The sequence below is a fragment of the Vicugna pacos genome, chromosome 20 (assembly GCF_048564905.1).
Source record: "Vicugna pacos chromosome 20, VicPac4, whole genome shotgun sequence".
NCBI lineage: Eukaryota > Metazoa > Chordata > Mammalia > Artiodactyla > Camelidae > Vicugna > Vicugna pacos.
In genome coordinates this window covers 14,697,076-14,714,233 of record NC_133006.1, presented here as the reverse complement: position 1 = coordinate 14,714,233, position 17,158 = coordinate 14,697,076, and the positions used below count along the sequence as shown (strand labels likewise).

General features: G+C 49.1%; 1 protein-coding gene and 1 long non-coding RNA gene across 2 annotated transcripts; one reads left to right on the top strand and one right to left on the bottom strand.

Moving 5' to 3' along the window:
- Window positions 1–338: 338 nt before the first annotated feature.
- On the bottom strand, window positions 339–15,862 carry MRPS18A (mitochondrial ribosomal protein S18A). The gene is made up of 6 exons (XM_006201960.4): window positions 15,730–15,862; window positions 9,006–9,037; window positions 6,420–6,527; window positions 3,947–4,070; window positions 3,648–3,717; window positions 339–769 (listed from the first exon to the last, which is right to left on the bottom strand). The coding sequence occupies exons 1-6, from the start codon at window positions 15,839–15,841 to the stop codon at window positions 625–627; spliced, it is 591 nt and encodes a 196-aa protein (XP_006202022.1). The 5' UTR covers window positions 15,842–15,862; the 3' UTR covers window positions 339–624.
- On the top strand, window positions 3,360–7,429 carry LOC140687695 (uncharacterized). The gene is made up of 3 exons (XR_012062144.1): window positions 3,360–3,473; window positions 5,033–5,188; window positions 7,042–7,429. It is a non-coding gene; the product is annotated as an uncharacterized lncRNA (long non-coding RNA).
- Window positions 15,863–17,158: the final 1,296 nt, after the last annotated feature.

Sequence of the window (17,158 nt, the reverse complement as noted above, 5' to 3'; positions counted from 1 at the left end):
CTCTAAAGCAAGTGGCAGAGGGTGGGAATGTACACTAACGAGAGAATGGGGGGAGGAAATGGCTGGGGGAGAAGGTGACAGCCAGGAACCCTTTGAGAAAGGCAATTTCTTGGACTCAGAGAGCTGTGCATGGGCCCAACAGCCCAACTCACCTCCTCCTAGCAGCCCTCCAGGCTGAAGAGCTAACAGTTGTCAACAGAGAGGAAGGGAACCTGTTAGGCCTGTGAACTCCACTGCTTCCACGTGGCCCATCACAAGAGGTCAGTGACTCAATGCTCAGCAACTGGCCAGGAATGGGCCAAGCCCCCCGCCTATCCAAGCAGTGAGCACACACCCAGTGGGCGAGTACGAGCCTGGTTTATAATATTCCTCTGGGCAAAACTCCTGTCCCCTGGCACTGAGCGAAGCCCAGGCCAGTTATGAGACCACAGCAGCTGTCCAGGAACCTGACTCCCTGCCCACCTGCCCCCAGCTCCCAGCACTGTGGCTGGGCAGGCCCAGGACACTGAAGATGGTCCTGCTGACCGTCGTGCCATCCACTTTGGAGGAGCCGGAACGCCTGGTGGGATGGGGCGGAAGTGCAGGACAAGCTTGGGCCAGGCTCTCGGGAGGCCCTGCTCTCAGTCAGTGATACAGCACCAAAGGCCTGCCCGAGTAGGAGACATTGTCCTTCAGGAGGGGGGACCCCACAGCCATGTGCACCCTGTTCCAGCGGTGGCCTTTGTTGTAGATGGGCTTGACGGAGCGGGGAGACCAGCGGGTCAGGTACCTGTGGAGGGAGGGCCAGGAGGTGGCTATGAGGGCTGGTGGCCCATGCTGCAGCTGGGACTGTGGGCATGGCCTCCTCAGGCCCAAGCCACAGTTGGCCAACCAAACCCTTTCACCAGTTTTTCTTTCTTGAGGAGAAGGGGCTTTTCCTGGGAGCAACTACCAAGTGTGCTGTAAACAGATGGGCTGGGCTTTTGCTGCTGCAAGTGTGTGTGGCCAGGGTCAGGCAACCCAAGGCCACGCGCTCCCTTGATCTTTATGAGTTGTCAGTGTTTGTGTGTATCTGCTGGGGGAGGAGGAAGTGGAGGAAGAGGCTGCTCAGAGAGCAGATCATCCCTCTTTGGCCTCAGTCTTGGGAAGAGGAGAGCCTGATGTAAGGGCCTGGAGGAATCCTTCCCTCTTCCCCACTTGGCTCACTCCAATACCACCCCAGCCTTCAAGGAACAACCCTGGTGGAGGACCCCTGCCCCTCACCCAACCCATGATGAGAGCCAAGGGTAAGGGCCCATGGGTGCAGACCTAGGCCAGGAAGGTTCTTGGAAGCGGGAGGGGGTGGGGAAAGATGGCTACCACCCACAGGCCTCTGGCCTCCTTTGGGGATGGCAGGGCCGATAGTTCCTGGAAAAGTGGCTCATGCCGGCTGGGACTGGGGTTTACTCCATCCAGAATGAGACCTGGATTCTGTCCAAAGAGGCCCACCCTTCATCCTGAAAGCTCAGCCATGGAAAAGACTAGGATCCTTGCCTGCCTCCACACTAGGTCGGGGCTCAACCCAGCGGCCCTTAGAGACCCTCAATTGAGAGGTTTTAAAATTAATAGCCACAGGTGAAAAATTTTAGATAAGAGTGAAAAAATGACTGCAGATTTATACATTTCAACTGAGCTCCCCTGGACCTTGGTCTTCTGCTCTCAGCTCTGAGAGGAAGTAAAAAACTGAGGGGGGTGCTGGCCTACATGCCAAGTGTGAGGTGGGCTGGCAGGAGAGGGCTTCCCCATGTCCACTGTGGCTGTCAACACCCTAGCAGGGAGGCACTGGTGCAGTGGGCCAGCCCCAGGGATGGCTTCTCCTATGGCTGGTGGTGCTGGAACAGCAGGAGAGTAAAGGGAGGGGAACACCTAGCAGGCCCCACACTGACTTCTCCAGTCTTCAGAGGGAGTGGGTGAAGAGGTAGGGTGTGGGAGCAGGCTCCCCAAAAGGAGTGCTCATTGGGTTTGAAGACTTCAGAAGATCCTGAGGTTGACCAGATTCTCCAGAGCTGCTGCCCTAAAGCTGTTCTTCCCCTGCTGCCCCGGAGAGACCCCAGGGAAGCTGGGCTTCAGTTAGCCCTGGGCCTGATGCCTGTGCCCCATGGAGCAGCCAACTGGCAGGGGAGGGGGCCAGGGGCCTCCAATCAGCTCCCAGGGAACACTCCAGCTCTAAGAAGGACCGAGGCTCCTTCCTAAACAAGCTCTCCCCTCCTACCTCTCCTGAAGGGGTGGGGGAAGGAGGAAGTGTGGCTCCCGGGGCCAAGCAGAGCCTGGGCCAGTACATGGCAGCTCAAGGACCTCTGGATGGAATCATAAAGTCCTTTGTAAGGAATCAACCTCCCTCGTAGCCAGGATTCCCTCTCCTCCCCAGGGTGGCCTTTTGCAACCCAAGAGCCCCCACACGTCATCAATCCTGTGTCACGTTAAAGGACACCGGATATATGGGAGGGAGCCTGGCTCTGCTTCAAAGGCCCGAGGGCAGGATGATTGTGTCCTTAGGTTTCTGCTGTCTCTTAACAAGTTGGGGTGGGGGTGGTCCTAAAGCACATTTGGGAAAGATAGGAAGAGGTTAATATGTCCCATTCCCCCAGGGCTGCTGGCAGATGGCCCAGCTAGCAATGTGGGAGGTGCAGGTAGAGGTGGGCATGGGGCCAGGGTGCTGGAAAGGCGTCAGTGAAGACCCAGCTCTGGTCCTGTACCCCCAGCCCAGTAATCCATGGCTGGTATCTCCCTGATCTCCCATCCTCCATGCCTGGGTTCTGCTGGGGATCAGCCTAGGAGGTTCGTTGGGGTAGGGTGTCTTGCTTTGCTTTAACCAGGGAGAGCAGTTCCAGTGGCAGCTGGACAGGCTGAAGGAGGGAGGGGCTGTTAACAGGGAAGAATAAGAAGAAATTTCATGTCCTGGATTTATTCTCAACAAGATGGTATTGTAGGCCTAGGAGTATGTGAATGTGGTAATGTCAGAGACGGCTGCCTGACTGTTAGACAGGACTCTGTGCTTACACCCGAGGGGGCCACCCTGCTTAGGCTAAAAGGGAGACTGATTGATTCTGGGATCTAGAGGCCTTTCTCTCCTCCTCTATAAAACCTCAGGACCTCATCAGATGCCATGTGTAGCTGTGCAGGTTGTTAACTGCACAACTCTAGGGAGCACCATTCACAATCTAGTCTACACCGATGCTGCCCTCACGTTTTGCAGTGTACGATTTGCACAGCTATATGCAGTTGCCCTCCCATTTCTATTTCGAAGGTTTCATTTTGCCCTTTAATAACCCCAGTGCTATTACTGAAAGTTTGTAGAAGTGCTCTGACATTCCCATAGCAACCCGGTATGATGTCATAAACAGAGGATTAGCACATTCTAATGCCTAGCCAGCAGACCTCCTTACCCTCCTTGCCCCTGTGCTAAGTGCCCCACTGGGGAGGGATGAGGAGAGAGGCTGAGCCGACAGGGGAGGGTAAGAGAAGCGAGCACAGTATCAACCGCAGCAGTGGTGGGACTGACAGGGCGGGCGCTCAGGCTGAAAGGGGGTGGAGCGCTCTAGCTTTCTTGAGCTATGGGACAATGGCTTCCCTAGCGAGGGCTGAGGGCCTGCAGAACGCTGAGGGTGCTGACGCCCAGGTTTGCTTACCTGTTGAGTCGGGGTCTGCTCTTTGGAATGAATCCTTCAGGGAGCTTAGGCCTGTGATTTGGGAGCAGACCTGAGTGGAGGGAAGAGCATTTAAGGGGATGGTCTCTGCAACTCCCTCTGCAGCTCTCCCAGGGGTGGATGGAAAGCCCCAGGGGGTGGAGCTTGGCACTGGGGGATGAGTATAATGAAGCCTCTGGATACCCATTTCTCTTCCGGGAGGGGCTGGGACATACGGCAGCTGGAGGGTGGGAAAGGTGCCCACAGCCCTCTGCTCCTCTTAGTCCCGAGGGGCCTTCTACCTGCTCGGTGGGCCATCTTCACACACTCCTCAATCTTGCGGTGCTCTTCAAGGCACAGGCCTGTGACCCTTCGGGGCAGCATGCCCCCATGCGGCCGGATGAACTGACTGAGCAGGAGAACATCCTAGTGGAATCAGAAAAAAGAGATGAGGGTCATTTGGATGGGCGCTTGCTGCTGGGGAGCCAGGGCCAAGTGACCTCCAGGGGAGGCTGAGGCCTCCCTGGGGAATGCAACCTGAGCCCATGCTCCCACAAAGAGCTTTGCACGCAGGCCTGCTACCTCCACTCTAATAGAAGTTCAGTCCCAATTTAGCAAGATTTTCTGACCCCATTACCAACCCTGAGAGCTCTCAGGTTCTCCATGAGACAGTCTTTTGATAGATAAGATTAGAGAACAGGAACTCCTCGGGAAGTGTTAACAAGCTTTCCCGCACTGACAGTATCTTTCCTGGTGACGAAAGGTCTGTTCTCCATGAGTGAGGGCGGGAGTATGTTGTATATTTCCACACAAGAGGGAAAACCTGTACCACTCCCGCCCCCCAAAGCCTACATATGTGCCACGGGCCAGAAGACCCACAGGGAGCCCCTCCCCCTTCTGCTGGTCCCTCTGAAGCCCAAGGCAAGATAAAAGCTGAGGAGGAAGGGCCCAGGGTTGATAAGTTAAATCCCATATCTTCTAATGTGACCCTGTGACCAGATGTGAATGGATTCTTGGGCTTGCTTTGAGCCATCAGATGCCTTTGGACAAGTCAGGGAAATAAGGCTAAACAGAGCTAGAATCAAGAGAGACCACTTCCCCTCCCAACTCTCACAGGATGGCTGAGGGGGTTAAATAAAGTCTCCTACCCCACCCACCCCCGAGGGGCCTGGCACACTGGTCTCCACAGTCTTGGTCCACAAATTGACTCTGCCCTGGCAGGCGCCTCACTGTATAAACCACAGATTTGTTTTAATCACTGGACAGTTCCCAGGGGACCCAGGCCCCCAATTCCCACCCCTGTAATCTTCACAATCTGATGAAAAGAACTTGGATTGGATTATCTAGGGCTAATACACTGGCTCACAGCCTCACCACCCCCACTGCAGGCTGCCAAGGAAGATGACAGCTTTGTGCAGCTCAGGCTAGCGGTGTCCGGAGCAGAAAGGGGTAAAGGAAAACAACTTCTTCAGCCTTTACCTTGGAGGGGATTGGATTTCTTTTGCTGGATAAACAGAGCCAAGCCCATTTCCTGGAAACTGCTGGTAGGAAGAATGCCCCATGGCAGTCAGGCAGGTGTGGGTTCACCTTGCCGCCTGCAACTGGGATACTAAGTATGGCCATGACCCCACTAACTTCCATGTCACAAGAAGTTGAGAGCACTGTCCCATGGCCTGCAAGTTCCCTGTTACTCAGGCAGCCATCAGCAGAAGGGCTGTGCAGGGTGAAAGAACCCCACCCCCACCCCCACCCCCGGGTGGCCTGAAGCCAAGGCTCACTGCCCAGGAGATTAGTTGGGTCATTCTGTTCAGATCCCATGGGCATGTGGCCTCTCCTGCTCTCACCACCTGATCAGGATCTCTGCCCTTAGTCATCCCATTCCATAGAGGGGCACAGGGACAACTTGCAGGTCAAACTGGCCCAGAGCCTGAATCACCTGAAATCTAAAAATAGGGAGCTTAATGTCACCAATAGAACTCTGAAGGACAAGTATGGATTTCTGCAGGGCTGTGTCCTTTCCCCCAGGCCTGCCCCATGTCCAGACAATGTAGAGTGGGAGATGAGATCATAGGCCCTACCTGGGTTTTGTATCCCCAGAGTTTGTATCCTATCTCTGATACTTACTAGCTGGGTGATCTGAGACAAGTTCATTAACTTTGCCATGCCTCAAATTTCCTCATCTGTAAACCAAGTATGAAAAAAGCACCTACTTCATAGGGCTATTGTGAAAACTAAGTGAATTATGACAGGTAGGTGCTTCCAGAGCACACACTCCATGCAGCTCACCTACTGTTACTCACTCTCATCTCTCCATGCGACAACTCTAGAGGAGCTAGAGCAAACAGGGGACTTCGTAGCTCCACATGGAAAGACAGTGATGTGTCCCCGGATCACAGTGAGGACCTTGCAGACATGCGCTCATTCTAAAAAGAGGAAAGCCAACCTAGACCCTGATTCCATCCTCCTGGTGGTCCCAATCACATGCAGCCAGACCGTGAACTAAGTCAGGGGCTTTCTACCCTGGCTGCACATGAGAATCACCTGCAGAGTTTAAAAAAAAAATGATGGCCCAGTTTCACACCAGACCAACCGAACTGATGCTGGGGGTGGGGCCCGAGTAGTTTTTGAAGCTCCCCTGTGATTCTCATCTGCAGCCGGGGTTGAGAGCTGCTGGACCAAATGCGTCTGTCTCAGTGGCTCTGTGAGATGCTGCTTAAGCCAACTGGGGAACACGATCTCCGTGCCGTGCAGACGTGTGTCTGTGCCCAGACTCACCTCGTGGCCATACTTGTGCTTCAGGTTCCAGCGGCAGATGGGGCACTGGCCGGAGGGGTTGGGGGGATTTGGACTTTCCTGGTGGGTCCCTGTGATACGGCCTTCAATCTAGGAGGCAGAGAAACAGAGCCAGTGACGGAGAGGGTGTGGGGAGCCCTGATCCTCAAGCAACCCCCAAGTGAGACTCCATCTCTGGGGGGCTCATGGGAGTAGCGAATGGGTCTCTCCACCTGAACCATGGTGGCAGTTCTGCAGCTGCTGCACAATGGGCCTTGGGGTGGCCACAGAGATGGGGTTTGGTGGCCTGCAAACGTAGTAGAAACTGAACTTAATTTAATGCTGGTGGCAAGAGGGAGTGGTTTGCTGCATTAGCTGAAAGCTACCTTTCCTTCCTCAGAAAAGACAAAAACCCCAAAACATTATACTTCCCTCTCCCGGCTTTGGGGAAAAGTAATAAATGCACATGGTAAAAAGTTTCACACTGTGCAGGGATGTGGAGTCCAAAGGAAGTCTCCCTCCCATTCCACATATCCTCCTCAGAGGAAACTGCAGTTTCCAGCTTTATCTGACAGAGGTGAGTCTATACCAGAGGTTCTCTACCAGGCATGATTTTCTCTTCCAGGGACACTGGACAATGTCCGAGACATTTCTAATCGTCACCTTGGAGGGATGGGGTGCTACTGGCCTCTAGCAGGGGAGCTGCCGATCATCCTCCAATGTACAAGACAGACCCCACACCAGAGAATCAGCCAGTCCAAAACACCAACAGTATGGTGCCAAGAAGCCCTGGTCTATGTCTATACAAGCAGACATCTGTGCACACCCCCCTTCTCCTCTCTTTCCAAAAACACAAAGGGGAGGACACATTTCCCTGCCCTCCTCCTCTTATCATTTTGGATGCCACCTTTCAGACCCCACTGAGGCCACGTGTGAAATGACCTCCACCAAGGCTGCTGTATCCTGTGACACAGCCTTGGAATTATTAAGTGCAATAAACCAATGATCTGGGAGTCGGCTCCAATTGCAAGAGGGGTAGTTTAAAAAGCCTTGCTGATTGAGGCCACGGATTATGAGTGAGGTTGGTGCAGGTCTGAGAGGCTTTGGGGGGAAGTAACACTGTCTCCTGGCGGAGAACTGACAAAAGGCAAAGGGGGCTGGAAGCAAGACTTGGCTGTGCAGGGCGCTGCTACTACCTTTCTGTCAAGGCCACCACAGCTATGCCAGAAATGGAGACGTGTGCTAGGGAAAATGTGCAGGGGCACGGAAGGCCTTGGGAGGGGGTCGGGATGGGCCCAGGGTGAGGGGAGCTAACGTTTATTGACTCCCGCTATATGCCTGGCTCTGTGCTAATAATGGTCCACGTGTACTATCTCATTTGACCCCACAACCTAGTGAGGGCGGCATCATGATCTTATTTTACTGATGAAGAAAGTGAGACCTTGGAAAGTGAGCAATACCTAAAGTCAGCCATGGCAGCGCCTCTCCGGGCTTGGCTGGGCTTCTGCCCCAAAAGGCTCACATGGAGCCACATGCCTCTGTGTTCACTCCACAGATGGCAGATTCACACCCCACAGGAAAAACACTCTTCACCCTCAAGGGAGTGTGTTTCTCTCCACCAGCATGGAGTTTACAGGGTGAATGCTTGTGTTAACTTTGAACAAGGAAACCAGAAAAGGTGCCCTAAGGGAATGGGGGCCCCCTAGAAAGAACTGTTTTTTTATTTATTATTTATTGTTATTTTTAACATTATTTTATTGAGTTATTAGAAAAAACTGTTTTGAGGTTAAGCACTGCAAAGGCTGAGGGAATGTTCTGGGGAAGACCCAAAGAGGGAACCATATGGATCTGTCCTGGGGATAAGACGGCCTTGGGGAGGACCGAGCTTGGCCAGCTGCCAGAAGGGTTAAATCCCTGGTTGACATGGAAGCTACAGAGGCTTCTGAGAGCTCTGTGGAGTGGTTGAGGATTTCTTGGAGGCGTGAAAGACCATGTGAAAACAACGTTGTCTTTCAGGGATTATAGGATAATCTAGGCCCCATGACTCCCTGAGGAAGGGAGGTGAGGTGGGCCCAGTGAGTGAAAGGGGAGAATGAGTGGGTGAAGAATCGGCCTAGCTTTCTCACCAACAGACAAGCCAGGGTGCCAGCTATGAGTCTAGGGCCCAGAAAGTGTCACCTTTTAACGTAACACTTAAGGAGTAGCTTGGTCATTCTAGGCAGAAAGGAAAGACACTAAGATCCAGGTTCCTGGCCCAGGGTCAACTTACTCTCTCTAGTCCTGCTATTCCTTAGTTTCCCCTTCAGAAAACTGACCTATCACCCACCAAAGAACATATCAGCAAATACCTCTGTGAGCCCTTGTCACACCAAAGGCGACTTTAATCAAATAACAGATGTTTCAGTCCTGATTAACCACACTCCGGCACACAGGCTGAAAAATAATAGACTGTGGGATTTATGGTCACAGAGGGAACAAGATCCTTAAGCCAGGAGTCCAGCGGGGGCCTCCCCCCCACCTCCCTCAGAGGAGCGCCAGGCAGTTCCAAGAGTTAAAAAGGCTAGAAGTAGCCAACTTGACAGTACTTACTATAGTCGTCTTCCCTTCTTGGATCTCCACCACTACAGAGATAAAGGGGAAAAATTAGGCCAGCTATTTAATAAGGAACAGGGAGTTTCAGATAGTAGCTCAAACTCTGCACATGCAGAGAATCAGAGCCTTCTTTCTGCCCTCTCCCACAGTCCCCACCTGGAAGAGGAAGTATGCAGGGTCACCTCGAAGTGTCAAGGCTCTGTGCCCTTGAGGTGGGTGGGGCAAACTCAGAGGCCCAAGTCCTATCTTCTCTCTGGGATTAAGGGTCTCCACACTATTTCTGCCCTTCTAAGCTGAGATTCCCCCTGGGGTCTCTCCAAGGGACTTGGCAGGATCCTGCCCTATTGTGTCTAGCGGTAATGGCCTAAGAGTTGGGGGGGGGGGCAGGGCAGACACATCTAAAAGACTTTCAGATGTACCCACTACATGTGCTTTTTCATGACAAGAACCAGACAAACACAATTCCTGACCTTGACAAGTTTGCAACCTAAGATACAGCACTGAACTACCACTGCTCCAGGGGCCCTACGTGGATAAGCAGTGAGAAAAGTTCACACCTAAAACATCCTGAGAGCCTTGTGTTAAAGCTGTGTGAGGGCAACTGTGTGAGTTAAGTCCTCTCCTCTCCTCTCCTTGCGGGGTTGCACTTTGTCATCCACACTTGGAGAGGGATGATGGAAGAGGTAGGAGCGACGGACCTGCAGATACTGGGTCCAGGCAGAATTTCAAGGGAAGTACTGCAATTCCACACTCGGGCTCCCTTGGTTCTTTGCCTATTCAGGTCTGAGGCAGTCAGAAGAGAACCCAAGGGCAAGGCAGTTAAGTCACACACGTCAGGCTGTACATATTTCCTCTTACTTAACCAGGATGCAGAACGAGAACTTCAACAATACCCAAAGGAATAACAAGCTAATATCCCACATACGGCAAATAATCAAACTGAAAGTTCTTGGAGATTCTCCCTTGGTCTCCCAGTTTCTTTAGAAAGAGACAAGCCATAGGTGTTACTGCCAGAACTGGCAAACCACAGATGCTCAATAGATGCTCGTGAGCACATGGGGAGCAAAACACTTGTCCCGGTCCCCTTCTGACTGCTAATTACTGTAATGAAACATGAGGGCACATATCTAGGATGCAAACCATCTCCCCAAATACAAAAATCGCATTTGAAAAGCAGTTTGGCTACCACAATTAGTTCTACTCAGCTCTAGCCAAGGAAAGTAGTACAGATTAGGAAGAGCCTAAGGTTAACTTTGAGAATCTAATGAAAGTTATGGATCCCGCCCTGGAAACATGTCCGTAAGCATACACACCATTAGATACGGGTTACAGGAGGCTCCCAGACCCCCCCAGCTCCGTACCTAAATGGTAATACCAGTTTTCCCTCAGTGGGGGCAGTAGGCAGTTTCCTAAAGTTTCTAAAATAAACATGTACTGCTTTTGCAATAAAAAATAAACAACAAAAAGAGGGAAAGAGAATGTCTAAGAAAAAAAGTGGGCAATTCTAACCCACCCAGAGGCCCACGGCAGCATCTGTGATCACTGAGCTCTGTGACCGACACCTAATTGGACACAGACTGCCTGGAATCGTCCCCCGTTTGTTTTCTGGGCACGGCCATTCATAAAGACTCATTATTGCAAACAACCAACCTGAGAGCCCCTCAACATTCAACTCCAGACACAAAGGAGTAACAAAGGCGAGAAAGGCCCCGAGGCTTTCTCCAGAGAACACTATAGTTACTAATCAATTTAAAGACAAACTAGGTTTCTCCCTGAAAGAGAAAATGCGTCACCCCACATGCGGCTCTACTTGTTCAGAACAGAGACCAGCTAAACGCAATGTGGGTGAGATTCATCCTGGTACTCAGTCTGGAGGCCAGCACAACTGCAGGGGGACAGTCACTGCAATGTGTCAGCCTACAAACGTGGTGGGGGCAGAAGGAGGGCCCAGCCCCAGACTGGCAGGGCTGCCAGGCACCCCAGAAACTTTGCAAATTTGCAAAAACCAAGTTGGAAGAGGGACAGAGGGTGACCCAATCTGAGCACCAACAGGTAGGGGGCGAGTTTTAAGAATCCTGATAAGAAACAAAAGGAGAGACCCGTTCTGGTACCTCTCTGGTCGGCAGGAGAACAGTGCCCTGAAACGAAGCAGATAAACATGTGCTTCCCCTCTCCGTGGAGGCACTTGGGTCTGAACCATGAGGTAAACAAGTCTAGCAAAACACACATCACTCCAGGCAAAGAACCAAACCCTGAAGTCATCCCACTGGCCCCTGGAAGAGAGATCAAAGCCTGTGGCAAGCTCCACTGTTCATGAGCTCCCCACAGAGCAGCTCTGAGCCAGTGAATCATCTTACAACAAGCCAGTGGGTAAAACAATAGGCAGATGCTTATCTACTAGAGACAATTTGTCAAACCAGAAGGAATGACCTGAGAACTCCTAAGGGACTGAGATTGATCAGGGCGGTGTCTCAGCGCAGGGGCAGAGGGCCCGGCTGGAGCCCGAAGAGGCCCTAGTAGATTTCAAGCCTCTGCCAGCCCAAAGAGTCCCTAGTAGATTTCAAGCCTCTGCGAGCAGGAGATAGGAATCAAAATAGTATTGATTTTCAGTGTGCATACAAAAACATGTCAAAATTAAACAAAACCTGAGACCCATTTTGTCCCTGGCCTCCTCTCCATTCAAGAGAAGTGGGGGTGGCTAAAATAAGCTAGACTAACAGAAAACTGTTAGTCACTAACAAGAAAACTTGTTTAGAAAAAGATGGAATAACCCTTGTGTTCTGAGATATGGCTGTATCAAGTAAACCAAGGAAAGAGATGAAGCAGACTTCTAAACTAGGATTAAGGGCCAAAATCTTCTAAGCCAGGCACTTCTCATATGCATCAAATAATCTGTGCCACGTGAGGCGACACACTGGCACCCCTACACCTGTGGAGTGTACAGCCCAGCTCCACCCGCTGTGGAGAGCTCCAGCAGAATAGGAGACATAGTCTTTGCCCTGGAGGAGAAAAGGGACCGAAACCAAGCCTGGGAACTTCACTCTAATAAAATTCATGCCTCGTAAAGAGGCCTTTTGAGTACTTCAGTAAATACTCGCCTAGGATGGAGTCCAAGATAACTGAGTTGTAACAGTCTAGAGCAAACAGCATTGCAGTGAGATTGCAGTGAACGCAAAAAGCCTTGATGGCCACGTAAACACAGACATAGGCAACTGCAGCAGGATAAAGACCCAGCTGTTTAGTAAAGGAGGAAATGAGGAAAGAGGGATGATGAGTAGAGGGCACTGCTGCAGGAAGTACCCAGAGACTGTAAGGTCCTTCTTGGAAAGGATCTACGCAAACCAAGCCCCAACCAGAGCAGGAAGGGATGGAGTAACCAAATGGTAAGGTGGCTAAAAGGTCCAACAGTCCTACGTAGGGTCAGGGAGTGGAGCACATGTCTGGGAAGTGCAGTTGCACTTCTGCCTGGTGACTACTTTTCTCAAACTCCTTCCTTGCCCAAGCACTGCTCCCTTCGGTTCATCTTTAATTTCTGATCCTCTCATCACTTACCCCTTCCCTTTCCCTTGGATCGCTGAGGGAATGTCCATCCACACTATCCTTCAAACGAGCAGTCTTACTGCTGCAGAAAAATATCTTTCCACTAGCATGTTACTCTGAACTATGTCTCCTGAATCCTTTAAAGCCCCCAACTTGCTCACTACTCTCTCAAAGCTTTTAGAGGGCTGCCCATCCTGCCAGGCACATCTTTGTCTAAAATGCTAGGTCCTCCAGAAAGCTCCCTTAACTAACTGGAAAAGATGAGGAAAATTCTCTTCAGCCCTGACCCATTTCAACACTCTGTTCTGAGGGTCTGATAGATCATTACTGTTAATTCAGATAGTCATATGTGCTTATTTTTCTTGTCCCCCCCTTTTTTGGGGGGGCTAATTAGGTTTGTTTATTTATTTAGGGAGGCACTGGAGATTGAACCTAGGACCTCATGCATACTAAACCTCCTCCCATTTTTCTTGTTTTAAATGTATTGCCCTCACAAGGGCTCTAAGAGTGATAAAGCAGGAATCAGGTATATAACACAATCTTTGCTAAGTCTGGCAGCATCAATCATGAAAGCACTAAATGGTCTTCAGCAAGTTAACTGATGAGAGCTTTCAAGGAACATCCCTGGACAGGTTTCCTCATTTGTAAAAATGCCAATAATATCCACCTTTAAGGACTGTTGAGAAGATTGAATAACTGTACGTGGAAAACCTAGCACAGTGCTTGCAGCAGGCACTTAGTAAACCACAATTTCCACTTTTGTCCTCCTTAAGTCTTGCTTCTCCCATAATCATCTTTTTTGGTTTTGTGTGTCCCTCTGTCAAACTTTAGACCACGCTTTCTCAACAGTGGCAGGATCGATATTTCAGGCTAGGTGGTTCTTGTTGCAGGACTCTCCTCTGCATTGCAAGACGTTTAGCAGCTTCTCTGGCCTCTACCCACCAGATGCCAGGAGCACCAGCTGTGACAACGAAAACTGTCTCTGGTCATTGCCAGAGGTTCCCTGAGAAATAAAATTGCCCCTAATTGAGAACCACTGCTTCAGACTGAGAATTTCTGTAGGCAGTAGTGGTGATGCTGCTTGCCCATGAACTCTGACTGCAATTAAGTATCTGATACTTTGAAAAGTAGAATGCTTGATTCTCTTTTTCATGCAGCAGAAGATTTAATACTGAAATGGCAATATTCCACAAACTGATCTACAGAATGCAACCCCTATCAAAAGCTCAGCTGGCCTTTTTATTGAAATTAACATGTTGATTCTAAAATTCATACAGAAATGTAAGGGACTCAGAAGAGCCAAAATAATCTTGAGAAAGAAGAACAAAGGTGGAGGATGTACATTTCCTGATTGCAAGACTTACCTCAAAGCTACAATAATAAAGCAGTGTAGTAACCAGCATACAGAACTAGGTCAATGAGACAGAACTGAGTTCAGAAATAAACTGTTACATTTACAATCAATTAATTTTGTCCTTAGAGAACGCTTGAATATTTTCAGCAAGATACACAGCTTCCTCCCCAAAACTTTAAATTCTATGTGTACAATATTATTTGTGTGTCAAATATACCAGTTAGGACCAGTCAAAATTAGTTATATGTGTAACACTTTATGCCTTACACATAATGGATAGAAGTATCAAGAGAAAATGTTTTCATTTAAAGGCTTTGGAGATAGGTGCTTCTCAAGAAAAACAGTATATGGTAATGCCTTCATGTAAGATCACATCAATTCAATTTTTTAGCTTTTATGTCTGACAGTAAGTAACAAAGAGAAGTTACCAACCCAAATATGCATAGTAAGGAAGACTTGTCCTTTCTATCATCAGCATGATCTCTTTGGTGTCTGTCTTCATCAATACATTAGTTTATGTAATGTTAACCAGGCAGTATGTGGTTTGTTGTCTTTCTAGCCACTGTTCTTTCTAGCAAATGTCCCATCTTCCCTTCATAGCTAAATTCTTCAAACATACCCATTTCCATTTCTTCATGAACTATCTCTTTGATTTCTCCAAACTGAGTTCCTTGCCTGTCATTCTATTGAAATTTCTGTTTGAAAGCTAAAAAAGAGACCTCTTCTAAGATAAATCCAATGCCCTCTTCATTAAGCTCTCCTTTTTGGACTTTTCTGCTCTCTCTGACAACAATGATAACTATTTTCCTCTGGATACATCTCAGCTTTAGTTAAAGGATCTCTGGTCAATATGATGCCAGAATCTTAGGAAAAAACAAACAAACAAAAAACCCACTTCACTTTTTTTGGACATCACTCATCCTTTCCCGCTTCCAGCAGTACACAAAGGAAGGCTATGTCCTGAAACACCTTTTCACTCTCCACCAGATTCCATCTTTTTATGAGCCTCTTGAAGACACATCCCCCTCATGAAAACTTTCAATTGGATTTGCTGTTTCCAGTAACCAAATGTCCCTGCACTTCCTCGTGTAAATATCTAACACTTAACTTGCATTTATGGAGTGTATACATATCATCTTATTAGAACCTAACTTCTCAGGAAAAAGGCTGTATTTCTTTTTCTCCAAAATCCCCTGACAGCTTGAAGTACAGCACTTGGTCATAAGTAAGCTCTCAGTTCAATACTAGAATCAGGCCGTCTTTACAGACTTAAGATTAATGAAAAGAGAAACCACCATCCAACATACGCCTCTGTTGCAGCTGTTTAAAGGACTTTCCATCTTAGCTTCCACCTCTCAGGGAGACTAGCGGCCCGGGCAGAAAAAGCTGCCATTTGATTAAAGCATTTTCAGATGAGAAACTGGGCAGGGAGGTTCTGGGGAAGGTATCTAGATGTCCTTCCCTCATGGCCCAGGGATTCTTTAACGAAGGAGGCAGCGGTTCGGCGAATATGGAAGGCAGAATTAACATACAGATCCTAATCAAAAACTTCTCTGAACTCTGGGACAGGTTTCTCTTCTGCCCTGTTAACTAAGCAGCCTTTCTCTCCGATTTCCACCACCCCCATGAGGACACTCACGATGCATGGGAGATCAAGATAACAGAACTGGGTTCTGGAAGGGAATTTCAAGCACCCCCGGGAGATCCAGCATCTCCGACATTCCAGAATCTCGCAAAGGAAAGGGAGGGAGGGGCGCACGGGGGCTGAAGCAAGCAACTTTCGCTGCTCCCCTTCAACCCAGGGAGGCACCGGGACCCAGGACTCACCTTCCCTGAACCCGCGAGCTGGAGGCCGAGCCCAGTTGATCGCGGCCGGGCCTCCCAGGAGCCCTCGGAGCAGCCTTCCACAGCCGGACACCAACATATTGAGGGCCGCCATCTTGAAAGCCAACGCTGACCTTTTGCGCACTTCCGCTTCCGGAACGGCGCGCGCGCAGCCGCAGTGGCGGGAAGGAAGTGTGCGTCTTGTGGGTTTCTAGCTCCGTTAGTCTTGTCGTGCACGTTTCCCTCACCTCTCTGGCTGTCAGCTAAATGCTTTATTCCGAGGAACTAGGGGAGGTCCTTAGCTACTGTCTGCCAGTCTTAGAAGTCACCAAGGCCTCTTTCGTTCCCTGGCAGGCTGCTTCGGTAAAATCACATGCACTGACCTTATTTCTTTAAAAAAAAACTTTTTTTTTTCTCTGCAAGTCAGATGTGGATTTTTCAACTTACTGAGCTTGGGTCTAGGTCTGTACCAGAGAGGTTGAAATAGTTAGGAACAATGGTTCTGGAACATCAGGTATCCTGCTGACCCGAGATAGAATTAATGCCCCCGTCCCTTGTCTTTCATTCCCTTATCAAAGAACTTCCCTTTGGCCCCAGGGCCTTTGCACAGCTATTTCCTCTGCCTGCTCTGTGTCACTGGTAAGCTTATTTTTCTTTTCATCTTGGCCATTCTGTTGAGTATGTAGTGGGATCTCGTGTATTTAATTTACATTTCTCTGATGCCTAATGAGAATGAGTCATATTTCGTGTGTTTATAAGTCATTTAGATATCTTCTTTTGTAAAACGTCTGTTCAAGTCTTTGGCCCATTTTATATTGGGTTACCTTTCTTATTAATTTGTAGAAGTTCTTTACATATTCTGGACACTTGACTTTTTTTGAATCTGTTACTGGTAATGTCATCTCCCCCTCTGCGGGCTGCCTTTTCATTCTTCTGTAGTACGGTTGACCCTTGAATAACGTGGGGATTAGGGCACTGATCCTCTACACAGTTGAGAATCTGAATATAATTTATTGTCTACTCTTTGTGTATGGGGTTCCCCCATATCTGAGATTCCTTTATATTCATGGTTCCACATCCATGGATTCAACCAAGCAAGGATTGAGTAGCACTGTAGTAATTACTATTGAAAAAAAATCTGTGTGTAAATAGACCAATGCAATTCAAACCCATGTTGTTCAAGGGTCAACTGTCTATTTTTTGATATGCAGTGTTTTAAATTTTAACATGATGTAATTTATCAGGTTTCTTTCCTTTATGGTTGGCATTTTTGCTTTCTTATTTAAATTTTTTTCCTTGTCAAGGGCATGAAGATGTTCTATATTTTCTTCTGAAAGTTTTATTGTTTAACTTGCACATATAACTGAACTAGAATTGTTTTATTATGTGGTCTGAGATTGGGATTAAGATTCACTTTTCCCCCATAGTGATA